The sequence below is a fragment of the Nyctibius grandis genome, chromosome 3, assembly GCF_013368605.1.
Source record: "Nyctibius grandis isolate bNycGra1 chromosome 3, bNycGra1.pri, whole genome shotgun sequence".
In the NCBI taxonomy this organism is placed as follows: domain Eukaryota; kingdom Metazoa; phylum Chordata; class Aves; order Nyctibiiformes; family Nyctibiidae; genus Nyctibius; species Nyctibius grandis.
In genome coordinates this window covers 96953527-96970392 of record NC_090660.1, presented here as the reverse complement: position 1 = coordinate 96970392, position 16866 = coordinate 96953527, and the positions used below count along the sequence as shown (strand labels likewise).

Below are 16866 nucleotides of genomic sequence, written 5' to 3'. Positions count from 1 at the left end.
TCTATACATCTAGTCATGTAGCCACAGTAGTCCTGTCATGTAGTCACATTTATTTCACATTCTAGTTGGTAAGCCTCATGCATTCCTACTGAGATTATAATTTAGAGACTGGAAGAGAAACAACAATTTGTTTTCTTTAGCTCTGAAGAGTTGATTTCTCAGCTTTGAACAAAACAGTCTAAAAAAAGAGTGTAGTGTCTCTTCATCTTCTAAGTATCTGAAAGCAAAAGTAAATAACATCCTTTTTGTACAACAGAAATGGAAAATTGCTTACGTCCTAGAGACTGGAGAAACTAGTATTCAGGCACTGTAAAAACTAAAAATCATGTACATACTTGACAAAGCGCCTGATATTTTGACATGTTTATAGAAGTTATAATCTCAAGTGATAAATATGGTTTAAAGATATATATAAAAATATCTATAAATATATAGTCATAAAAATTTGCTGAATTGTGTGGTATTTACTTAATCTATTACAGTAATTTAAAAAATATTATAAACCGTTCTGAAATTTAGTAAATATTTATTTGTAAAAAGGAGAGTGCATTTAAACAAAGTCTGTTAGGTTTAAAATTATTATTTCTCAATCTGTTATTGCTAAAGTTGGCAACAGATCTCTCTTTAAAAGATGAGCTTCAAGCACATGCAAGAAACCTCTTTAACAGATAAAGCGATATTTTTCAAGTTGACTGTGGGAAAAGATGTTGCCTAGAGAGTGTTTTCTTGGTGCATGGTTTATTTATTACACTTCAGAGGTCGAGAGAATATTCTTCTTCTGGATGAGACCTTTTTCACAATTCAGGATATGTATTGTTTTTATTTTTGTATGTGTCCTTCTGTTTAGTGCACCTTGAGATTGCTGGTTTGGTACACTGACACTTGATATTGAAGCATGAGCACCTCTTTTTCCTTTGTGTTAAATCCTTCATCTGACTTCTAGTTTCACTACCTGTGTGGTATTAAATTTACTTGATGCCACAGCAATTGGCTACAGAGAATTATTTTATGATTTTTTTTTCCAGTCTGTTTTCTACTTGATGTCACCAAATTAAGGTCTTTATCATTGAACATGACAGTAGCGTGATTTGGAACCATTCTTAGATTGAAGAGCGTCTCCTTATATCAGTCCACTATCTTGTGACTTTGTTTTTTCTCACTAGATCATCGTTCTTTGGGAAGGTTGTTAGGAGCTGAATAGGTATGAAAACTCTCTCTGCATCCTTGATGGATTATGTACTGTGTTCTCAACTGGTCTTGACCATGTACTATGGTTTCTCTGAAGTAATGGGCTTTCTGCCCTTAAATAAAGGGAGCTGTCATCATAATGACTGATTTACAGCTTTCCAAAACAAATAGGGGTTGATAACATTCTTTGAATTTCTCTTGTTGATTTTCTAAACATGTTTTATGAAATGGACGTCTTCAAATAAAACTGGATTTTTTGTCTTTAAATTTTTTACCTTTTCTTGAATTATTCCATGTGGAATAATGACACATGTATTTGATGTTACGGATAATTCTTCAATGTATGTGTTAATGTTTCATGGCTTTTCATAGAGAAGAGTAAGGTCTTAGATTTGCATTTTGAAGTTTCTGATTTGTTGAGAAGCAAAGCTTAGGAGACAATTAGAAATTTTTCCTACTCAAGCAATCAGTTGTGCTTGCTGTTGTATTTTCAGCATTGCTGGTATTGCTTTCTGCTCTCCTCTACCACTGAGGCTCTGAGATAACTGAGATGTTATCTGTTGGTTAATGCTTACTGGCTGCTCTGCATCCTCACTCACTTGGCCTTTATGCCATATATGAATTTGCACATATCCAAATCTTAATTTGTAGTAAACTCTGACTAGAATTTTACTGTAATAGGAAGTTTCTTTGCCATTGTAGCCTTGAATAATTGACTGTGTCTGTTCTCCTTATGGTTTGAAGCCTCGTTGATGAGGTCTTATATGAGGACATTTGGTCACCTTGATCCTCTTTCAAGTGTGCTTGTTCATTTGCTATTTTTGATTTTTAGAATTGTAAACTCTCTGAAGAAGGAGCTCTCATCATTTATAATTAATTTGTATAGCATCCAGCAGAATGGGGCCCAACCTACTGGGTGGCTTTTTAGGCTCTATTTCAAGCTAGTGATGTGAGAATTTAGATCATGTTAAAAGAAACAGCATTGAAAATTAACTCTAGAATTGCATTTGTAGCGCATATCCTGAAGTTAAGAAAAACTCTCAATTACAGTGTCAGTATAAATGTTGACCAGTAAATCTTTTTTCATTCTTTATGAACAAAGACTGTTCCTAAGCAGTCAGAGATCACTTATTTGAGAAGTCTGTTCATTACATGTTCTGACTCAGAACAATCCAGGTACAATCTCAATCAGCTAAATCAAGAACACATAATACAAAACACATATTTGCTGACCATGTGTGGCACAAAAGCAAAAAGTTATTTAAAATTATTAAAAATTAATATGTGGAGATTTGGACCATTCCAGTTGCCTTTATATGTAGCTAGTCCAGAGCAGATAAAAGAGTTGAAAATGTTTCCTGGCTTCATAATGGGCAAATTCATTGTGAACTAAAGTTACGTATGTTGCTTTTCATTCTGCCACCACTATTTTGTGCCATGCTTCTGGAGGATAAATACTTTGTGTAGCTGGAAATTAATTTTAAATGAAAGATGATGTCATCCATTATAAAAAAAGACTTAAAATATTCCTTTTGGAGTATTCAATGGCTTTTGTTTTATGACAGTCCTTCCATTTTAAGTTCATTATTTTAGTACTAACATGAATTAAATTTCTTTCTAGTTTGTATTTGTTGGCATTCTGGTCAAAATCTTGTCCGTACTTTTTGGTACCTTTCTTTAACTTTTCTTTGGAATTTATAATATATCTAGACCTTTTTTTTTTTTTTTTTTAAAGTTCATAAGCGCTGACTTTTATTAAGGCAAAGCCCAGAATACTGCTTTCATGAATACATTTTTACGTAGAGACTGATACAGGAGTATTGTTTATGTTATAAACACTGAAACTGAAAGACAGTGAGAGTTAGATTTGAGAAATATGTCTGTACAATTTTGTGCATGGTGTTTACTCAGTCCAGAAATATTTAGGCAATTAGCATAACCTGACAGCTGAACAAGTTAATTATGAGTCTTCTTATTTTCAGGGGACTCCAAATGTTGTAAACGTTTCCTGTTTTAATCCAGGATTGGTTCTGTGCACTTCATCTTCAGGAAATTTTCGCCTGTATTCAGGAAATGACGTTCGCGTTAATGACATTCACATTTGCATCACACGTTATCTGCCTTTCTTGCTTTTTCTTTGTCTCTAGCAGTTGGGATGCTTTTCAAGAGTGTTTTTCTGTAGAATTTTTTCTAAAAACTTGTCATATCAGCTTTTTGTTTGTGACATTTAAAATAGTTTTTTATTCTTTTTTTTTTTTAGTGGAAGGTATACAGAGTATTCTCTGTTTGATGGATGTAGAATAATAGTATAACATGTATCCTAAGGAGATTATTGTTATAGTACTACTGTCTTCACTCATGTGCCCAGCTAGCCGTTTACCCTCATCTTCCCTACCAAATAGACTTTAAACCTTTTGGGCATATTTGGCACTGCTAAATTTGATGGATGGATGGACGTCTCAAATATAAATAATTTACTTTAAGTTTTGTAAAAATGACTATGTGGGTAGAATAGATTTATCCTAACATTGTTCCCACTGTGGAGTATGAACTTATTATTAAACATGGTATTTCAAAGCAGACCACAGATAGGAAGGATGCAGTTGGAGCTTTTGTCTATTAGGCACTAGAGAATCTATTGCTTTTAAAAATCTTATGCTTTCCCATCCTGTTCAGTTTGATTTCAGTGATGTTTTGCGCATTAAAAAAATCATTTCTGTAGTTTGGAACAACCTGGAGCTCATCCATATTCAGTCAACTTCAGAAGTTTAGTTTGAGTCAATTGGAAGTATCACTCCAATATATGAAGGCACGAAAAAATTGTGTTGGACAGATGAGCACATCAAGTTAAGGGAATGTAAAAACCCAGCACCTTAATTCATAGTACCAAAACACAGAGTTGCCTTTGTGTGACTGGTGGTATCAAGAGTCGGGCTCTCTCCAGAAATCTGTATTTGAATACTGTGGTGGTAATCTCTTAGGAATTCAGGTGAATAAGGACTATATATATATATATATATATATATATATATATAAAATATCTGATACCCTTATTATATGATTTTTTCTAATTAAATTAGTAATAAATAATAGTGAAAGTTAAACGATCAGAAGTCTCTATGAAAGTCTTTTTGACATTATGTTTAAATAAAGCCTTTTTGAGTATGATTTATAAGCTTTTATCCTTCCTATTCTGTTATATTCGAGGAGAGTTTTGAAGAGTGCAACATGACTGGTTTGTTAGCTGTGTGTTCTAACTTTGACATGCAAGCATTTCGATTTGGTCATGGAAAATTGAAGTATCAGTATTGTCATAGCCAGTATTTAAGGAGTTAATTTCAAGGTGAACTCTGTACCATTCTGACACTGCAGAACAGGGGTTCACAATGTGCCCAGCAAGGAGGAATGAGATTTCACAGTAACAGGTTCTCAGTAATAATTGCAAGTTACGTCTAAGTAGGAATTTTTCTGTGTTCTTGGAAGTGTTTTCTGAGGCAAATAAATCTTCGTAACATTAAGATACCCGGAGGATTTGGTACCGCGTTCTTAGGCTGTACACCCCTCTTTTGCCAGGATGATAGTTTCTTCTGATGATGCAAGCTCTAACTCAGCTTATTAACTTCCTTGTAGAAATTGGCGTGCCAGTGAGAGAAGAGGCGGCTACTGAGGAGGCTGCGATGGGGAACGCGCAGAGAAAGTTTCATAGCAAAGGAGGTGGCAGTAAGGCGGAAGACAGAGAGACACAGAAGCAGAAGGAAGCCACTGAGAGCGGATTAAAAAAAGGCACATCAGAGAAAAAAACACAAAAGCATTTATCAGACCATGAAGGTGAAGTTAATGGTTATTTACACAGTGATCAAAAGAGTGAAAGCCCTGAAGCTGAGCAGATCTCCACATCGCAGGGAGCAGGGTCTCAGTCGGCTGGTGGCGGCAGTTCTACTTCACTTCCTCCTGCTGCAGCAAAACTAAAAAGTGAAGGAAACGAGTTATTTAAGAGTGGACAGTTTGGAGAAGCTGTGCTCAAATACTCGGAAGCAATTGAATGTGTCATCGGTCTAGGTGAGTGCCATTAGGATTGGTTTTTACGTTATTTAAGGGAACTGCAAACGAACTAACCTAGCATATCCCTGGATTTTTGGCAGGAGTTACTGTGCAGTAAAGTCTTTGTCGTTGTCAGTAGAGGATAATTCACATAATACAAAATATAGAAAGATGAGTGAAATAATCTTTTAGCTTCCTTGGGGCAGAGCTGTTTGCTTTTATTTATGTGTTTGAATGATGATTACATATTCTAGGTGACATGATAAAGGAAAGCTCCTTACAGCTTTGCATTGTCAGCAAACTGCATCGCTGCAGTGCAGCTTACAGTATGCAAGTCTTTAATTCTTGAATGTCATTTTAGTAATGCTCTTCGATTTTAATTTTAACTTCTTTTAGGAGAACAAAGTCCAGATGATTTAAGTATCTTGTACTCAAACAGAGCAGCGTGTTACCTCAAAGAAGGCAACTGCAGTGACTGCATTCAGGATTGTAACAGGTAAATTGCAACCTCCCATGTAGAGCAACAACATTCCTCATGATGATTAAACATTTTAACTGATACATTGTTATTGCAGTTTGACTTAGAACAACCTTCAATAAAGTCTGATTCCCTGTCTAAATGACAGATCTCTCTGTCAGTTATGTAAACAATCACATGGAACTTAGGGAAGGAGTAACTTTTAACTTACTGTCTTACTGTGTGAGGGCAGTTGTTAGGCTTCTTGTCTACACAGAAATGCATAGTAGGATTAAAATTTTTTATATAAAACCAGGCTTCAATGATGCTCTCTAGTAACTTATATGTAAGAGCTTTGTTAAGCCAGTGTTGGAAATTGCTTTCAAGCATGTGTATGGAGTATATGTGTGTGTTCTCTGTGTTTGGTTTGTTGTTTTGTTTAAATATATACTTGGCGTACTTATAAACAGTAATTACAGCTGTTCAGGAATTGAGCTAACACCCTTTCTGCTTATTGTGGCTTTTAAGGATACAGGAGTTAGAGAGGATCAGACACCTTCAATAACTTCCAAACACTGCCTTCCACTAAATTATTACTGTATTTTTAGATGTCTTTTTTTTTATATTTTCATAGATAGATTTAGTACGACTGAAGCTTAAGGTACAAAAAACGATTCTAAGACAGTTAGAAATCATATTAATTAATCAGTTGTTTTTTTTACAGCACAACCCAACTGTTAAAAAAAAATAAAATACACATGTAAATTTGCATGAACTAAATATTTGACTTACTGTATATATTCTACATGACAGAAAAGTTTTTCTGAAAATGTCATCTGAAAAAAATTGACTTGTTAACAATAATTTGTTAAAATAGATGCAGGACCATTGACAGCTGGCTGATAAAACAAGGTGGCATACTTAAAGCCATCATATTTTCCTATTCAGGAGGTTTGAAGTATGTAAGACTTCAACTGAAATCAGTAATACAAAGGTTTGGATTTTTGTATTCTTACCAATTGGAAGCTTATTTTCTTACTACTTAATGATAGAGTCTTTAATGCTGTGCTTATTTGCTGGATACACAAGGGCCCATGATGCTTAGTGAACACAACAGAGGTAGAAATAATTTAGAGATTGGGAAGCAGAACAGCAAAACTACAAGCACACATGAATTAGGTAATGTCAATTAAATCTTCTCTAGGCAACACAACTTAAAGGATGATCTATGAATAGGCTACTCGATTTCAAAGTAAAAAATGGTGTAGTGCTTATATTCGTGATATAAAAATAAGTATTGAACATTTATCTTTTATTAAGATTTAGCTATTTAGGCCTTGAAGTGTATCAAAAACGGTCTGTTGGATCTCTCTTTGTCTCAAGACTCTTGATTTGGAGTGCCTTTGATTCTGGTTACAGAGAGTGAAATAGGGCTCCTACGCACTAATGTTATTTTATTTAGTACTGTGGTGTGGTTTGGTGCCTGGCTGTATTATATTTGTATTCTACCTTGGAAGTGTAGTTTTCCATTCCCAGTGATGCTATTCTTCAAGCAGTGTCGTCTTCCCCTGAATTGATATGTGGTTGTTTTTTTCTTCATTCTTGATGTTAGGAACCTGAAATTGCATTATTCTTCTTCTAAGTTACAGAATGTCAAGCATTTTTGCAGAGGTTTTGTAAGGGCTATGGTGTTGTGTACTGTTGCATTTTTTCAAATGCATTCAGCAGCATAAAGAGAAACGGAATGTTGGAAATATTTACGAAATGGAAATTGGAAACGTTTATTGTAGGAATCATTGTTTCTCTAGCTTTAGGAGGAGTAATGGTGCAAAGCCAATTTACAGCAAAGAAAGCCAACAGCCTACTGGGCTGTATAAACAGCACCACAGCCAGTGGATTGAGGGAAGTGATTATCCCCTTGTACTCAGCACTTGTTAGACAGCATCTAGGATAACTGTGTTGGTTTTCGGCTTCCCCAGTACAGGAAAGGTAGTGATCAACTGGAGTGAGTTCAGTGAAGTGGCACTGAGGTGGTTGCGAACTCTGGAGCACTTGCCTGGAGAGGAGAGCTGGGTTTGTTCAGCTTAGGGAAGAATGGATTCCAGGGGTCCAAACAGCAGCCTGCCAGTACCTATGAGGAGATTATCCAGAGGATGGATCCTGGCTCTTTCTGGAAGTGCATTGTGGGAGGACAAGAGACAACAGGCAAAAACTGACCCACACAAGGTTTGGGCTGCGTATGAAGAGAAACCTTTTCCCCGTGAGCAGTGGGGGACACAGCAACAGGTTGTCGAGAGATGCTGTGCAGAGATTCCTTTTGAGGGTTTCAAACCCCAACTGGATAAAGCCCTCAGCAACCTTGTCTGATTTCAGAGCTGACCCTACATGTACAGAAGGTTGGACTGGGGACGTCTCAGCCTGAATTACTTTATAATTCCATGAAATCTAATTGGCTAGACTCATCTTAATTTCAGTATTTCAAAGTTTGTCTCTTTTTCTCTTTAGCAAGAATCATTGCTTTATAAAAGGTAGTCTTCAATAAATACAGCCTTTGTGGACTGCTTCTTCATATTGCTGGAACAGTGCATAGTGTTTGGAAGGAGTTCTGGTTGCACAGTGACAGGGGTTGAGCTCAGTGTTGACCAGGCACACAATCAGAAGAATAAACAGACAAAAACCTAAAAGCCAAAAAAACACAGGTGTATGTTCATGTCTTACTAAATGTATTTTTTATGTGCATATGTCCATGTAAGGAAGAAGAGCTGAAAATCATATAGGCAAAAGCACCATATACTTGAAATCCACATAAATCTAGGTGTGACTTAAGAAAAATAGCTTTTGCTCTTAAACAGCTGCCATTACATTAATCTTTTCTTGGTGATGAAAGTAGTTTTCCAGATGGAAGACAGAAATTTGAGTAGAGTAAGTTGTAGTAAAAGCACTAACAATTCCATAACTGCATGTCATTTAGGGTATTAATATAAACCACTTCGTCCCATTTTCATTGGTTATGTTACTGTAAGGCCCATCTGAAATCACAAAGTTGTTACTTATAGTTGTATATATAATAAAATAGTTTTATTAATATTATTTCAGGTATGCTGTTTCAATCCTGCATTTTTCTTTTGTTTTCTCCAGAGCTCTGGAGCTTCATCCATTTTCCCTTAAGCCTCTTCTACGACGAGCAATGGCAAATGAGTCTATGGAGCGGTATCAACAGGCATACATTGATTATAAAACAGTCCTACAAATAGACAGCAGCATCCAAGCAGCAAATGATAGTGCTAATAGGTAACTCCACTTACAAATTTTCTACTCATATCAGTCCAAATAGAAAAATAGAATACAGTTTTGTTTGTTTTACATGCTCCCTCTGTTCTGTATCCCTCAGAGGCAGAGTCGTCACAACTAGTGCATTATAACTAGAGGACTGACTATTTCATTTAGTTGTTTTCCCATAGCTTTGCAGTTTTCCTCTGCCAGCAGTAGGTCACTTTCAGTTTTAAAAATGCAGTATTTTAAAGGCTTTTTTTTACTGGTACTTCAACTTGTTCTCTTTCCTAACTTGTTTTTGGTACCATGTAAAGTAATACTTTAAGGTCCATACCTTTTCTCTGACATTCCTGTTTCCTTTTCATATTAGCACTTTTCCTGTGGCAGTTGGAGATTTATGTTAAGTGTGAATCCTTCAGTATGCTGCAGTTGTGCAAACACTGAAGTAGCTTGCTGCAAAGCTTAGAGGTGTAAAAAATATAATTGAATTTTACTTTTAACTTAATACTTCCGACATGAAGTCTTGCTGCCAAGAGAGACATCTCATTTTCTATAATTATAATAGTGTAAAATTAGTACACTATTATATATACTCTATTGTAATTGTGTTCTCATTAACATATAATAAGTACCTAAGTGTGTGAATGATAGGATTTTCTGTTCCCTTTTTCTTTCCTTTTTTTTTTTTTTAATGGGCAAAAAAAGTATTTATGAAAGCAGAACAGCCATTGATCATTGAGCAGGAACCCACATGCATGCGACTTTTAACAATGGAATCTAGTACCTTTTTTTCTTTTTAAGGCAAGGCCATGAGCACTCACATTATCACTTCGTTAAAAAGTCCATAATATCTTTAAATTCTGCTTATTTGTCCAGAGGTGACCAAGGGACGTTATGACACTTTATCATCTCCTCTTAGAGGTCTTATTTTTGATAACACAACAAATTGTTACTGATCTCCTGTATCTACGCTGATAATGGAGCACTTGGATTGGTGAAATTGCTCGTCCTGGTATTTGTGTGATTATTATACTTTTTTTTTAATCTTACTGGCTTTCTTATCTGCAGATACTCTTTTCAGATTTCTCCTTGACTTGTAACTTGCTTAGTAATAAGCTTATTTCCTTTTTTTTCCTTAACACTCTTCCTTTTCTCCTCTCTAGGCCTTCCTTATGTTTTTAGCTTCACTGCTCATTACTCTTTCCTCCCTGGCAACCCATCACCTTATTTCAGCTGCTTCTTCCTTCTTCTCTTCTGCTGGTAATTAATTTTTGCTTGCAAATCTTCGTTTCTAAAGCATAGACCTCCTAGACCGCGTAATTGAACTTGTACTGTAATTTATTTTGTAATATTTTATCATTTATGAATTAAATGGAAATTGTTTACCAAAGTATTCATTTTCATTTCCAAAGTAACAGACCTTTCTAAAAATGAATTTTAACAAAATATGATAGTTACTCTACTGCCTTTTAACTTAAAGGGACAACCACAAAATGTAATTTAAATTTTTTTTATATTGGGAATTTCAGGTCTTAACAACCTGCTTTTATTGGAAGATTCCTTTGTTTTTAAGTTCTTGGGGGAAATTGGATGGTGATGCTGTAGGAAGCTGACAGGAAAAACTCATCATCCTACTGGTGTCTGAGGGTGGTTTCGATAAACCATGTTGAGGCTTGTCTTTCTGTACTTACCTAACTAAGCAGGCTTTCCAAAAATCTTAGAATCGAACGGGTGCTCAATCTGATATTTCTAATAAACTCACATAAAAGAAGCAGAATTTTTAATATAAAGCTTTTACCTGATCATTTTGCAATCAAAATGAAATAATTAAGAATGTAAGTACATATTTTTATGAAAAGTCAACTGAAAACAAGTATAAACAATTATTTGAGTGTTTATCATGGTGATGTTGAACTCTGTCTTGTACTGGTTATCCTGAGGTGAATATTTAGATAAATTGAAAGGGCTGTTTCTTTTAATGGTGTGTGCCAAGTCACAGGAAAATGCATTTCAAGCACGCTATTAATTAGTGTCATTTTCCTAGCTTTGTGTAGGAACATCCTTGAATTTTCTACTTGGTGTATTTTAATTTGGTGTTTGGAGTGGGTTTTTATTATTTGCTTTTCACTGTTAGAAATACAGAAGCTCTAATGTGGGGCAATATCTGTATGCATTTCCATTGACTAAATTGAATTTTCATTCCAGTAGTCTCAACTCCATTTAGCAAATTTCGTTAGATGGCTTGGGAGCTTTTATTACAAAGTCCTGTATGAGTAGTGTACTGTACAAATAAATCTGTGTTAAACTCCAGAACTGCAAGATTGTTGGGTCAAGTTGGGGTGTTGGTGCTGGGGAATGAGTGTATTTGTCCCAGCTTTTTCATGAGGTGCCTGTGCTTTTTAAACTAACTGTGGCATACAGGTATGCATTTTTGCAAAAGACTATACTTAGATTATTATATTACAAGAAGTTGATCAATCATCAAAGACTGCAGGATTCTTTCAGTTGATTTTGATGAATTAGATCAGGTTTTTTGTCCAACTTTTTAAGCCCATTGTGATAAATGGAGAAAAATTAAACAGGAAGTCAATGGGACCGTGGTTTACTGTACTTTATTCTGTACTTTCTATGGGAAATACCTAAACATAATGAATTGGCTTTTTAATATGAAGTGTGCAGTTTTGTTCTCTAATGAAATAACCTGAGTAAATCTTAAGAGTAGTTTAATTTATCATGGTGTGCCACATTTTTCTTACCAATTGAATTCAGACTGTCATTAAAAACCCTAAAGTTTTAGTAAAATTAGAACAAAACAGAATTTGGACAAGCTGCTTTGTTGGTATGTCCTATAAAATACTGCTTAGTAATGATACAGGTAGAGGAGAGCCCCTGGAAGGGCATATGCAGCTAACACACAGAAAAATATTGGTCTTGTTTACTAAGAAAACAAAGCAACTAGATAATACTATGAAATGTGATATTCTGTGTATGAAGAAACTTACTTTCAATTCAAAAATATAAGAAATGGTATGTTTCATGCAGCATTATGTAATACATAAAATCACATATTTTATAGCTCTACAAACAGCCTTTTTAATCTATAATGTTCTTTCAAATATTTTGGTAATTTCTGTTTTACAATGAAGAAGATTAGAACAGGTGCTGCTTCTTGTATTGGTTTTTCTGTCAGATCCTAATTGGAAAGGAATTTGGTCCTGAGTGCTCTGACTCTGTTGCCATAGTATTATACTGAGGCTCTTTTTTTGTTTTATAGCTCTTACTCAAATATTTTAAAAGAACAAAACTAAGCAAGAAAACTTGATATGCTCGTTCTGTCTCATTCTTCATGTCACATTCAAGGTTCTTAATTTTTTTTCTTTGAAGTGTCTTCATGTAGTATGTTTTTTACACCTGTGTTAGATGGAAATGCACCTAATATACCAGTTTCAGGTTTGTTTGCTATAGTATCAATGTGACTTGCTTTGCTACTCAGTTCAGAATTTTCCTTTGTTAAAGTAGACATTAGACTTATCATCAGTTGAACTTGACTCTTAAGCTCATTTTGAGATTAGAAGATGTTTATCTCACTATTATTCTCATTCTCATAATTGTTTAATATATGTTTGTTTGTTTTTTTTAAGAACACTACAAAAATTATAAGGGAACCATGAAGTCTTTTATAGCTTTACTCCTTATGTTTACTTTGGTCTTTCTCCAAAATGTATCACAACAATGGGAAACTCCCACTTGAATGGATTTTGTATTGAACCTCTCATGTACGGAAATAGTTGACTTATATGTAGATATAAGTATGTGTGTTGGTTTAGGAAAGACTAAACAGTTTTTATATATTTTCTTTGCATTTTTAAATATGGATAAAGAATGATTGATTGACAAATTTCTGACTGTTCTGTAAAATGCAGCTTAATACCTCCTTTGTGACCTGCATTGGTTATTTAGAGAATTGTTGTGTAAGAGGTTTCATTTGACATTGGCAAATTTAGGTACCACACTTTGTCTGAGGATATTGTAATCTACACTTGTTACAAATCACACCTGAGAACAGCTGAGAAAAGTAAACAAAATAAATACATATTTTTTTTTCCTATTTCTTTATTGCATGTGGTACGCAGCATTTAGAGCTTAGTTGCAAAATCAGTCATTTGCTTAAATATTTACAGATCATACTGAAGTCAGCTTCCTGTCATCTAAATGCTAGCATAAATACTCTAAAAAGTGGAAAAAGTCTGAATCTTAAATAGTTGCAATACTGTTGACTTCTGCACTGATCTTTTTTTGAATTAGTCTTAAGGATAATTCTTCAGTTGTTTTTTGAAAAATTGGAACATTGCATTATTTAATTTGGGTGTAAGTAATTGAAGCGTGAGTTAAATATATGAAATGTCATGTTGGTGGGGCTTTTGTCTTTCAGAATAACAAAGACTTTAATAGATCAGGATGGTCCCAGCTGGAGGGAGAAACTGCCACCAATTCCAGTTGTCCCAGTTATTGCTCAGCTACACAGGTGGGATGGAGGAAACTTTACTTCAGAGAATAAGCCAAGAAGTACTACAGATACCAACAATGAAGAACAGTTGCAGATGAATCGTATGTATAGCTAATGCAAATATATATATAAAAAAGAAAATAATTTTAATTGAAAAATGGAATACGATTTAACAATGTCAAAGAAACTGCTTCAGAAGATATTTATCAGAGACCTTTGTGAAAAGTCAAGTCAGATGATGGTCATTTACATGATTTGGTTTAATGCGCTTTATGGAGCCACGGCTGTGATAAATTTTTTTTAAGCCAAGTGATGTAGTTTGCAGCATGTAATTTCTGAAGTTATGTGAAATAAAATATGGCACAAACACTCATCAGCAGTATATTGAGTCCTATCACAGGTATTGGTGGTTTCCCTGACATCAGACAACAGTTATAACACAGTTTTCCCCCAAAAAAACACCACCCAAACACCCAACCTCAATAACTTAACCAGCTCCATAGTCTGTGGCTGTCATTTAATTGTTCGTGAAAGCATTGCTCAGCTCTTCAGAACAGAAACGGTAGACGTCTAGGTGGCCAGCAGTTAGTGAAATGGGCTATAGAAGAACACTTCTGATGATAATTTTTTTTTCCACGACGGATTCTAACTTTGACAGTAGCTATTTAGTAGTCACCTTTCAAAGATGTTAGTTCTGGACTTGTTTACACATAAGCACTGAGTACTTAACTCCTTTAGGACACTTTCTTTCTCCTGATTTTTTTCCCTTTATTGCAGTTTCCATTTTTTTCCTCCAGTAAATCAGGTGGAGAAACCTTTTGGCTTCAGTTTTTATTGACATTAAACGTTCTTTTTGTGAAGGCCTTAACTGTATCACTTTTTTACTCTTACTTGACTATTAATTGGTTCCCTTTTGAGTTTATTCAATATAAAGAAAAGTAGTGCTGAAGACAATCTCACTTTGATTAACACAGGGGAGGCTGCAATGCATAACTGGGTTGCTGGCAAAATATGTAGCAGTGGTAGGGTTATCTGTCCATAATGCACTACTGCAATAGTGCATGGCCTCAAATAATCTGCGCTCTTGGGCACTTGTCACCCAACACTAAGGGGACAGACCAGGGGTTGGGAGCAGGGAGGTACCGATCACAGGCACTAGAGATTTAATGACTTTAAAGATGATCTTTCAGATAGCATTAACTTTATTTGTGCCTGATGAGAAACAACAGACAACTTAGAAATACGTGCATTTATGAGAATTAGACATTTTTCTTGAGAATAAGGCATGGTTCTAGAAACTTGTAATAGTATGGTTTATATATGATTTGAATAATAGTGCATACTAAACTGCAGTAATGCTACAGAAAATTGTTCTTCATTTAAGAAACGAGGCATGTTGATGTATAATTTAAGCTCAGTTAAATTGATAAAAATTTTTCTCTACTTTTTAAAATGTCCAGTGACTTAAGTATTTTCATTACAGTTGTCAGTGCATGTCATTACTGATTCATCACTCTTAAGGACTGGGCAGCAATTGGGTTTAACTTTTCTTTTTTTAAAATAAGAGAAAACTGATACTTTGCACAGTTGTTGCTGTTAAACATAAATGCTTAGCCTGAAAAGTGCTTTTTGTTGTACTGATTGTACTCCAGGCTTTTTCTGTTATTAAGGGTGTTTATTTCATCGTATAACCAACCTATTTATTCTAAACCTTTTAAGTAGTAAATTTGGATCATATAATCTTGTGTAACTCTGTTAGAGAGAGAACTTGAAGATCATCGTAGTGAAAAGTACAGAGATAAGCAGCTCCTGAGAACACTAGTGATTGTGTTTAGCCTATTATGAAACCGAACAAAACTGGCCGTCACAGTCTTCATGAAGTGTGCTCTGTGGCATTTTGATACAAAACACGTCTCAATCTATTTCAAATGCAGTGGGCTTTGGTTAGGCTTTGTTTTTAGAAATATTAAATTAAGACTCTGTAGCCATTTTCTTCACTGAAGGCTGGCTCTAAGTTTGTGGTTGCCTTCTTAGGCCTGTACTAAATCAGTGGGACCTTGATAGCTAGTGCCAGAAGCGTGCCAGCAATAATGTTCAGTCAGTAGTTAAACCTTACTGTTAGCTGACACTTTTTTGCAACAATTGTCTGGGGTTTTTTGTGTCTTTTAAATTGAGTTATAATTTAATTGTATTTCTTGCATGTCTGTTCTGGTTTCATGTCGTTACTTGATTTTTTCCACAAGTCCACATGTAGTTTTCTGGCATAGGAGACTGCCATGTTTTTATAAAAGAACTGACTGAGTTTAATTATTGGTTAAAATGGTCTGGTTATCTACAGTGTTTAAAACCTGAAGCTTGGCAAGGGGTTCATATGCTTTAGCAAGGTACAAAAAGTAGATTTTTCTGTTACGATTTACTTAGAGCTATATGTTACTAATTATTGTTTGCTCACAACAGAGACATGAAACTACATTGGTTTTCCCCTGAAAACATAGCTAAAAATTGTAGTCTAACCCAGAAGCATACGCAACAAATGATGTGGAGTTTGGAAGGAAAGACAATTACAGAAGAACAAATATGAATTAAAAAAAAAAGTATAGTTTGGTGTTTTCAGGTTCCTCAAAGCATCTGTTATAAATAGTTACTAACAGAATATTACTGATGTGTCACTAACCCTTACTGATGTGATGATTTGTTTGTCATTGTCAGTTTAGCAGAGTAATTGTGAGAGAGAGTTGCTTGCAGAAAGAATATTAGATCAAATTCTGGCCACCTTGGTGTGATGGTGGAGATCTAGAAGGCCTTTAATCCTGCTGATTAAATCTCCACCATTGTAAGTAAAACTGGTATCTTGGTGGGGATAGATACATAGTACCTCTCTACCACACAGAAGGTGTAGACAGAAGGGAGGTGAAAGTGTAGAGCTGTCTGTTGCATTCCCATTATTTTCAGCAAGATAGTTACCCTGTTGCATGGGGAAGTATGTGTTGTGCCAAATGTAGATATGGTAGTTTATGCCTTTCTTAGAGCAGCAGGAAGATCTGGGACAGAAATGGCAATGTGCAGACTGATAAAGATACTCCGGTTGCCAGGCTTTTATTCTTAGTCTGGGTAGATTATTCAGCTACCCTTAATGAACTGACCTTCTTATGTAACACTGTGATCCTTTTGTAATGTAGGTGAGAAAGCTGAGGAGAAGTTCAAGACATTAAAAAATGAAGGGAATGATTTTGTAAAAAAGGGTAAATATGAAGAAGCTGTAAATAAATACAGCGAATGCATGAAGTTAAATACCGAGGAATGTACAGTCTACACTAACAGGTAAAAATCCAAAAATCTAACCCCACTTTGTGGGATAGCAATAGTTATATTTTCTCACTGCAAATAGAGATTTGCATCT

At 35.1% G+C, this 16866-nt stretch overlaps 1 protein-coding gene across 2 annotated transcripts in view; it reads left to right on the top strand.

The window, feature by feature from the left end:
• Nucleotides 1-16866, top strand: part of SPAG1 (sperm associated antigen 1) — a 43422-nt gene that overhangs the window by 18264 nt on the left and 8292 nt on the right. For both annotated transcript variants that reach the window (XM_068396466.1, XM_068396467.1), the window contains 5 exons: nucleotides 4819-5247; nucleotides 5626-5725; nucleotides 8825-8977; nucleotides 13392-13567; nucleotides 16646-16787. In XM_068396466.1, the coding sequence (XP_068252567.1) occupies nucleotides 4819-5247; nucleotides 5626-5725; nucleotides 8825-8977; nucleotides 13392-13567; nucleotides 16646-16787 (1000 nt within the window). The remainder of the gene's footprint in view (nucleotides 1-4818; nucleotides 5248-5625; nucleotides 5726-8824; nucleotides 8978-13391; nucleotides 13568-16645; nucleotides 16788-16866) is intronic.